The following is a 10,331-nucleotide window of genomic DNA, read 5'->3' as shown; positions in this document are numbered from 1 at the left end:
ATTCCCAATACTAATAATTCTTATCCATCTTTTTGTACATCTTCTGCTTCCTTCTTCACATTTCAACTTCATTTCAACTTCATATACATACATTTTTAAATATAATCAAAACTAATTCTCCTTTATCTTATTTAAAAAAAGTTGGTGAATTCCTTTGTCGTTGACAATTTGTTAATAAGAACACAAAATTATTTAGAAAAAACGTTCAGTCAATCGGATAATATTAGTTAGTTTTTTTTTCTCGGTTTATGAAACTTTTTGTTTTATAATGGAATCCGACGAAAGAATAAATATGGTGCAAATTGAGATACTGAATACATTTTTTTTATTCTATTGAAAGAATTTTAAGTCATTTTGGTTCTTTCAGGCATTTTGCATAATGTAGTTTTTGTGAAAGGAATAAACATGAAGAATTAAGTACCATACGTCAGTTTCCAATGAGAGCGAGTGAATGTGCTGGTAATGTTAAGAGAATATGTTACTATGAGGACATGTGAATGTTCATGTGAAGAAGAGAATATACAACTTCAATATAGGAAATATTGTACGATATATTTATGTGTATTATTTGGGATTATTTATTTTTAGGATAAATTAGAAGAGTTATGGTTTGTAATATAAAGATGAATTATAGTGATAATGATAATGTTCGAAACTATAATTAAATTGAGAGATTCTCAATGCTTAAACACTTGAGAGACATGAAAGTACTTCAAAGTAGTGTTTGAATAGGGAAAATCACTTGAAAAAAAACATAACACTAATTAAATATGAACTTATTTCGTATAAGAGATTGATATTAGTTTAAACTCAAAATTTTTAGAGAATAAATTTTAGTTTTTCTTTTATATGGTATTTATCTTTCTTATCTCTAATTTAAGTTACACTCTGACTCAAACTTAAATTTTTCATAATTTTGTTTTTTAATTTGAAAACACTTAGATGGAAATATAATGGAAATGAGAAGGAGGAGGATGTCGGTCTGAGGAATACAGCAGCCTACAGTGCTGAAGAAGCATAACAATCACCTTTTTAATAATTGGATTTATGTTTGATGTGTTGGCCTATTAAAGAGAAGGTTCATCTTTATATAATATTTTACTTTCTCATTTCTATCCAATGTGGGACTTGGACTCACACTTACATTCCCAACGTGATGTTTATAATTTGGTTTGGTTTGTTTAGGATAACATCAAATCTAAACGAATTATAATTAGAATGGTTTTTGGTTTTAAATGCGATCCTGTTCAGCCATGAAAGCTCAGTTAAATCAAACTTGAACCTAAACTTATGAAGCACCCTTTTATTCACTGGTGAAGCATTATAGTCTCATTTGATTGTGACATTTTCGAAAGCTTTAACAACATATTTTAAATGTTTTTTCATGTGTTACACGAATATTTTTCTTACAAAACTTAACCACTGCTCTTTCTATTGGCTCAGCCCCATTTCCTGACAAAACCCATATAGAATGGTTTGAACCCAACTTATAAAGCCACATTCTTGTACGTGAAGCATTATGACCTCTCGATCATGACGTTTTCAAAAGCTTTTATTACAACACATTAAAAAAATATTAAATAGTGCACACAACGTTTATCTTACAAACTGAAAATAAATATTAATCATCTCTATCATTTCACATCATTGTTCACCCACACCTATTTAAACTCTAAGATACTGTATGTGTACGTTAAGTTGATACACTCTTTTTTTGTAGAACAAAAAATAAAACAGGAAGAAAATAAAAGGTAATATAAAATAAGAAGATCACTGTGATAGACATGAAAAATGGAATGGCAGACAATAAAACATGCATGTTAATCATGTTGGACAACAGTTAAAATTCATCCACATGATTTATTCTTGAAGCATTTGTTCTCACTATGAGTTGGAGAAATTAATAAAAAAATTGGTGGAATGGTTGATGGTAGAGTTGATGTGCATGTGGGAGGATGATTAGCCGCCATTATCAACTCATAAAGTGTGAAATTATTAGGTTATGATCCTTTTCACTTACCCATTACTTGGTTAAGCAAAGTGTAGTCTTGGAGGCTACGTTTGTGCAATGAATTCAACACATGATTTCCATTAAACTACTGTAAACCAGATATATATCAGACTATTCCCTATTGCTAGTTACAAATTTATGCTTTAATTTTAAGTCTTGTCATTTTTCAACCATTGCAAATCATGCACCAATCATACACATATAATCTCAATTCTGCCTCTTAATGCATATTCCTTTCTTTAATTAAGCTTTCAGATTAGATAGAAAACGGAGGATTAAGTTGAATTCTGTTTATATGGGATCTCCAATTCAACATATTTCACACAAAGGTGATACTTAACAAAAAAATGTGCAAAGAAAGTAAATTTTATATGGGAAGGAAGTACAAGTTATATGGATTACTGATTTGACATAAAGTGGGAGATGAAATTATATTAAAATTGCCTCAACGAGAGCAATCAATAATTATTGGAGAGCAATTCAAGTTCTCCATGTGACAATGTCATTGTTTTCTTCTTCAACTCACTTTTCATTTCAAATTGTTTCTAATAATATATTTTTTTAATTGCTTTTGGCTAATTTCTTAGATTAAATTATTGAAATAGTAAAAAGTATTATTGTTGGATAGGCTGTGGGTTGCTTCGAAAACAAGTTTTGTTTTGTTTTTTTTTTTTTTAATTTTATTTTATAACCCTTGAATTGGATAGAAGATAATTGAGTTATCTAAAATAGTGAAAATGACATGGAGAAGTATAAAAATTTATATTTTTAAGAATTCATGAGAGTTACTAGTGGGAATGTTCCAATTAGTATTGAGAATTATTTATTGGATTTGCTTGAAGGGCTTAAGTACAATAAAGAATTTATTATGGGCCAGAAGGCCCATTAAATACTTATTCTATTTAATAAAAAAGATTGTTATATGGAAAATTTATGCAAAAAAATATAATTTTATTGAAAATTTCATACTTTTACCCTGGATATTTGATAAACAAAACATAGGCATTTGGTAACTCTTTGTTGGCTTAGATACATATAAATAAATACTTATTCTTACTTCATTCTTCTATATTTATTTTTACTCTTAATTTTAATATTTAGTTTAATATTTTTTATAAATTACTGTTCAAAAAATTACTCTTTTAGAGATATATTTGGAATTAAAGTGAAATTTACCAAAAAAGGAATGATGCTAGTATAAAATAGGTGGTGTGAGAAGTAACTTTAAGAAGAGAAAAAGAACCAAACTGGAGCATGGGCTTTGGTCGTGGCCTAATAGAAGTCCACTGATGGACCCAAACTAAAACGACAACTGATAAAGCGTCGTGTGGTGTATTGCCGCTTGTGAGCGTCAAACCATGGCTTCTTCGTCTTCAACATCGGGTTCAGGTTCAGGTTCGGTGCTGACGGAGCGAAGAGGAATACCAGGGGCACAATTCGTGGAGGATGTCCAAACTTATCTCACTCAATCGAGCCTCGATGTTGGCTCAGCCCTCGCTTTTCTCCAAGAAAGGTTTTCATTTTCATTTTCCTCTTTTACTCTCTCATTTTCGACATTCTCCAAACCTGAAATTTCAAGGATCTGCTTGTTATTTGTCTCTGGTTGTCTTGATCGTAATATTTTTCATTCGTAGAGTTTTATGATTGTATCAGTGTGGTAATTACATCTTAGTTTCAGTTAGTTCTTAGCTAGGTTAATCTGCATTTTTGCGGTGCCTTCCAGTTTTCCTTTATAAATGAGTATGGGACTCAAGGAAATGTGCTAATATTTGACTCTGGTTGAGAAATGTGCGGGGTTTGTGACATAATGATAGTCAATTTTGCTAATAAAAGTTTTAAAAGAATGTGATAGAGTTACAGAAACTGATGTGAGTTTATAAATGGTGTAGTTGGTAGGTATTTCTAAAATCGATTGAGTGTGAAATGAATTTTATTTATGCAAAGGTCGGGAATAGGGATGACAGAACAAGCTGAGCTGAATGTGAGCTGAAGAAGATCAATATGGTTGATTTTTAGGCTGGATCTTTTGGACTGGATTTTGGAATGGGTAGAATTTTTGCATACAACAACAAAAACCTCCAGTTGGTCAATTTGGCTACACGGGGAGAAAACTTGTGCAACATTAAATGAATTATTACCTTGAAATGAGGAAAGGCTGAATGGCGTAGGAGTTATTTTGGATAAACAATCTCTGTCAGGCTACCTGAAATTATAGTCTTTTTTTATTTTTGTTTCTGTGATTTGAATAGTGGTTAATGAACTATGCAGCTTTTCATGTGCTTTTGAGTTTACAATCCACATGATTCCTTTTTAGATCTTTGAAACATGTCAACGCATGATGCTTAAATATTGTCAATCTTTAGATTCATTACTAAGTGTGCAATTTGTATAATCATCCCATTTGTTAGGAGATCCACATTGAGTAGGATAAGTTATCCAATTTTATATTTGAACTTTGAGGCTCTTTCATCTAATGAACTAGTTTTTCGGGTTAGGCTTTCCTTTTGTGCTTAAGTCCTAGCAATTGATATGTTTATTGAGAATTAGAGTATGGAAAGTGATACCTTTAATCTGGATTAAGGCGCAAACTGAATACTAATAGGTGAGTGAAACAGTCAGAGATAAATGAACTTCGATTAGGTTAGTGTCGACTGTGTCTAAGCTGTTGCAGATGTTTGTCCATCAGGGAGGTGACAGTGTTAAGTGTATGACACTAAGTAGGATAAGCTACTTGATGTTATACTTAAGTCTCGTGACTCTCTCCCCTTATGGACTAGTGTTTTGTTTTGAGTTGTACTCTTCTCTTGTGCTTTTGTCCTAACAAAGGTTAGTAAATGGAGTTTATGTCATGAACCTCCTTCCATCATTATTATTTCAATATGATGTGTTTGACCAGTGAACTGAATGGTATATATGGCAGTGATCTAAACTATTCTCCTTGGTTTCTAACCTTTTAGTTATACCAAAATTGTACCAAACATGGAAAAGGAACTAAATGTCCCCATCATAGCTAAATGACAATGGGTTTTTCTGCAAATTCCCATAGGCAATTTGTGAAGGAAGGCCTGCAATGGCAGATCCATAGCCTGTAATTACATGTTTATCTGGCAGAAATTTGGCCATCCACAATTTGTAACACTGGTCTCCATTATAAATTGTCTACCAAATGCTGCCAATGTGTTAATTATACTATGAAAAATTAAGTTTCTCTTGCTCTGAAAGAGGCTTTCAAAACCAAAAGTTCATTTGGAAACAGAAAGAAACGCTTATGTGTGAATTTATTTCTTGTTTCCATGTAAATGCACTCTTATTAGTGTTTATATGAATTAGGATCCATCATGTTTTCCTTGCAGACTTCAGCAATACAAGGTAGTAGAAATGAAGCTTCTTGCTCAGCAAAGGGATCTTCAGGTTTAATTTCCCTATAAATCTAATAATAGATAATACTTTATGATATTTCTAGATAAGCCACAATGAGGCATACTTATACTTTTATGTTATTATTCTTTTGTTGGTGTTTTGTTTGAGGGCTAGAAACATGAAAGGAAGAAACACTTATTGTATTTTAAGTTAGAATTAGTAGCACCAATTAAAACTTTAACTTGTCAAAGATCAAGTGTGAATTTGACATTGTTATGCCTGTTTAGGTGTCTGCTGGATGGGATCAAGAAAGCTCTATTTTCTGTAACACGTGATTAATATTACTCATCTTGGGACTTGTGTCATGGTTCTAATTCTATAGTTTTTGAAACATATATGGGATTTAACCAGAACAAACAGTTGGGTTCACGCCTCGTGGCTTAGTTGAGTTGCATTTATGCCATGTAGATTGGTAGGTTTAAACTCCAAACTAAGTTGTCATATATTTTTAATTTTGGTCATTCCTAACTGTCTAGGCTTCATATTTGAAGTAGAATGCTGGTATACGATGGACTTAAAACAATCTTATTGATTTATTACCAATTGCTAGTTTTAAAATTTTATTCTCTTTTGACAAAAATACGTAAACCTAAAATGATTTATATAAAGTTACTCTGAGGTGAGTATATCCAATCTTTTTTTCTTTAGTAATCTAACCTGCCTATTGCAGTGACACTTTTTTTTTTTTTCTGTGGTTGTTGTCAGGCAAAGATACCGGATATTGAAAAGTGCTTAGATGTTGTTGCTACATTGCAAGCTAAGAAGGGTACTGGTGAGGTTCGTCTTGAGCCTGATTTTCTATAACAAACTATATCTAAACAAGTAATAATTGTAAATATTATTTAGGTAAAATATACTTGTAGTTATTATCTTGCAAAAGAGTCAAGATATTAATGGTCATTAACTTTTATCAGACAGCTGACTCTGAAATCGTATGTATATTATTATTCTGTCAATACATATAATTATCCGGAAAAAATATGCCATCATTTTTTTCTATGTTGTTACATCCTCCAGACTTCCTGATTCCTCAATAGTATGTAAGCATAGCACTAATTTTGTGATTGTGACCTCATTTTAGATATATCCTTTTATTTATTTTCTTGTTGGCAGCAAGGGTGTAGTTTCCTTCTTTCCATGAAAAGTTGCCGTTCAGGTCCACATGTTTAATTCTTGGGCTTCATTGCTGTTGCTTATCTCAATTTTCTAGTTATATGGAATCTATTTATACACGTGCTTTTGATTTATTTTTTATTTTTTGGTTATAATTTTATGTCAAGCTTATACTATATGATAAAGTTCTTTCTGTCTGTTGGGTTTTGCGTATCATCATCCCCTATAGTTGATTCCACATCTCAAGCTGTTGAACTCTGCTTTTGTGTTAATCCCTCTTATCTACAAGATTGATACTGTGATCAATCTTTTTGATATAGAGAAGCAGTTCTAGTCCAAGACTAGACACGCATAGAAGAGTATTAATGTTTTTGCATTTAGTTTAATGCCATCACATTGTGCATAATTTGGCGGGTCTGAAACAACAAGGATGTACATATACTTTCATATATGTAAAATCTGGCAGGTCTGAAACAAGGATGTGCAAAATTTTTGTACAACAAGGATGTGCTAAATTTGTGCTTAGTTGTGTAATTTTTGGATTAGGAAGACTACAGTAGAGGAAACAAAGGAATAAAAGAAAACAGATATAAAATGAACGCTATGAAAGAGGACTGATGTTGGACTGATATTCATGTACAAGAAGCTTTTGTTCATTATATGCTAGGTTTTCATTTTTAGTTGTGAGGTTGTCTCGTGAACACTTATATCTACCACTCAGCATATCTGCAGGTAGGTGCACAATAGTAAAGAGCTCAGAATAATAAAGCATTATTAATAAATGCTTGTTTCGTCCATCATTGAACAGTCTCTTACACATGTTCATCTAAACTCTGTATAACTTGGTCTCTGTCCAGTCCACTCTGATGAGATTTTGGAATGCAGTTTTGGATATCACTTTCCCTCCAGTCCCAGTCACCTCCCTGCCAGCCAAATTTCAGTCTCAGTTCTTGCTATGGAGTCTTTAGTTATTGTTGTAAATCAATTTCTCATCATATTGCATGTCATTAATAGTTTAATATTGAGCATTTGTTCATACAACCTTTGTATTTCTAGTAAACTGTTTAAAGATTTTATTGCAAGTGAAAAGCATTAGTTATGTTACAAACTTAAGATTTGTATTTGAATTTAAATACAGGCACTTATTACTGATTTTGAAGTATCAGAAGGCATATATTCACGAGCACGCATAGAAGAAACTGATTCGGTGTGCTTGTGGCTGGGAGCAAATGTTATGCTTGAATATTCATTAGAAGAGGTACTTGTATGTTAGTTTTTAGGTGTTATTTCTGTTCTTTGTTTCTTTCCTACCCCCCAGCCCCCTATATAAATAAAGCCTATATTTCTGTTTCAGGCTACAGGTCTTCTACAGAAGAACCTGGATAATGCTAGAGCCAGTTTAGAAGTTCTGATTGCTGATCTTCAGTTCTTGAGGGACCAGGTGACAATCACGCAGGTCAGCTTGCTAACTAAGGGTTCCATACGCCTCTGCATTTTCTACACCTTCCCATTTAAAGCAAATAAACATAAGAACATTGAGCTTGTATAGCAGCATGGCGAAAGGCCGTTTAATGCCTTTAAGGGATGTTCTCAGCAGGAGGGATAGAATGTAGGAAGGTAGAACATAAAATAGGAATTGAAAATTGAGATAAAAAGTTTTATTTCACTGGTCAGTTTACGGCAAAGAAAATGAGAAATTTTGATTTGGAATGGAAAATCAAGCGAGTGAAAAATTATTTAATTTGGACCTTCATATTGAATATGGAAAAATACACTCACAAACAAACAATGAAAAACAGTGTTTCATTTCAATTCATTCCTTCGTTTTCTTAAAAAACAAGCGTACAAAGATGCCCAGTCAGCATTTTCTAGACTCATTTTCGCATCTTCCATGCACGTCTTATCTTTATATCATGCATCTGAGACACTTGAACTGCTTTTTGTATATTGCACAAATGTTGTTGAGAATGTGTATCGGTAATCTATCATCCAATCTTTTCACAGGGTTCTTGGAAATAATTAATTCTAGTTATTTATATATACGTATTTTATCAGGTTACAATTGCTCGCGTGTATAATTGGGATGTGCATCAACGGAGAATTCAACAGGCTGCTGCTCCAACTGCTCAAGAGTAAAATGGATAATTTATTCGCACCTAGATCTAAAATGTAGCACTTATACATTTTCTTTAGAGTTTGATTTTTATCTCTAGCCAATTTATAATTTAGATAAATTGCGGTTTTCTGGGTCTCCGGTTCGGTTTCACCACAGTAGACTAAGAGGAACTATATTTACGTTGGCTGTTGTCTTGGTCTCTTGTAAAATGCCCATATATTAGGTTGATGGGAAAGTTTTGTTCGGTGTGATCATATGGATATATTTTACTCTGTAATGCGGTTTTACTTGTTTAAGTTTCTATTGCTGATGCTAATTTTAGTTTGTCTGAGTAAGCCGAGTTCGAGTCCAAATTCTGCTTCAGATAGATAATCAAAAAGGCCCCACAGAAGGCTTCGATTGTGAATGAAATCCATGGACTAAACAACGCTGAATAAAGCGGGACAAGACATCGCTATCGATTGCTCTCTAGTGATGTCAGTGTCATCTTATCTTTCCTCAAAAGAGACGTAGATCTGGACGGTTTCTAATGAAATATTAAATTTCCAATCTTAGTCAGGGGTGAGATGATGCCAGGTTTGATTTATGATCCAGTCAACTGGTCTACTGACACAATTCGTGAAAGTAACGGAATAATAGAAAACTGAGATATTCGGGATCTACCTGTTTGAATGACATAATATGCGAGTTTGGTTGAGTGGTGGTTTTCGTGTCCCCAAACAGGTTTCTTTGATGCTTTCAAGCGTTCACATGAAGTTCATACTCATACTGGGTAGTTAATTTTTTTGCCTACACTTTACATGGGGAACCATTGATAATGGGTATCTGCGTTCTAAACATACCCTACCCATGTAAACCCAATAAGTTTAATTAGGTCAGCCTTTACTCATTAGGGTGAACTGAACCACTTCCACCCATTGTCTAATAGCTTGTGCGAATTGGTCCTGTTTGATTTATTAAGGCAATCATAAATTGTGATTTTAAGAGTTAAGTTTTTTTTTCCTTTTAATCTAACACTAATATTTTAAACTAATTTAGCTTAACTGCTCTCAGTGTATATGGCAGCAATGAATGAAAGATGTGAAATAGTATGCATTTGAAAATATAGTCAAAGTTTAAACTGCTGAATAAATTTTTTTACTTATCTTGCTTTCAGTTTACAGTGTAACAGTTGAAGTGTTGTCTTGGTAGCCAAAATATGGGTCACAGCTAATGATGAAGAAGCTTCGGATAGCTGTTTTTGGTAGGTAGGGTTTTTGTAGCTTGAATAAAATATATTGGCATGGTCAAACCTAAATATTTTTCCAAGAACACTTCAAGGTATAGCTATGGTTGACCTCGTTAGATGGGACCCTTCCCTATTTATTGGCTGGTCCCAGACCTTAACTGAAGTCGTGTAAACATTTTATACACATTTTACTCTGTTCATCCCTTCCCTATTTATATATAACAACATAGTAATTGAGACTAAACATAATTTATAGACATTTTACTCTGTTCATCCATTAATATACATAAACATTAGAGAAAGGGGTTTAAGTCACTCTTATGCTAATCTGTAAAAATGTTTCACATCACTTAGACATTAAAGAATTCTTCATAAAGACCCTCGTTAACCCATCAAAACATTTGTTAATAATAATAAAATCATGATAGACCATTTAACTTAAA

General features: G+C 32.7%; 1 protein-coding gene across 1 annotated transcript; it reads left to right on the top strand.

The window, feature by feature from the left end:
- Positions 1-3,312: 3,312 nt before the first annotated feature.
- LOC106774380 (probable prefoldin subunit 3) lies at positions 3,313-8,991 on the top strand. The gene is made up of 6 exons (XM_014661360.2): positions 3,313-3,524; positions 5,365-5,422; positions 6,137-6,208; positions 7,683-7,802; positions 7,899-8,000; positions 8,600-8,991. Exons 1-6 carry the CDS (start codon positions 3,370-3,372, stop codon positions 8,678-8,680), a joined length of 588 nt encoding a protein of 195 aa, XP_014516846.1. The 5' UTR covers positions 3,313-3,369; the 3' UTR covers positions 8,681-8,991.
- Positions 8,992-10,331: the final 1,340 nt, after the last annotated feature.

This window comes from Vigna radiata, chromosome 10, assembly GCF_000741045.1.
Source record: "Vigna radiata var. radiata cultivar VC1973A chromosome 10, Vradiata_ver6, whole genome shotgun sequence".
Lineage (NCBI taxonomy): Eukaryota > Viridiplantae > Streptophyta > Magnoliopsida > Fabales > Fabaceae > Vigna > Vigna radiata.
This window is presented reverse-complemented; position numbering and strand designations above follow the sequence as displayed.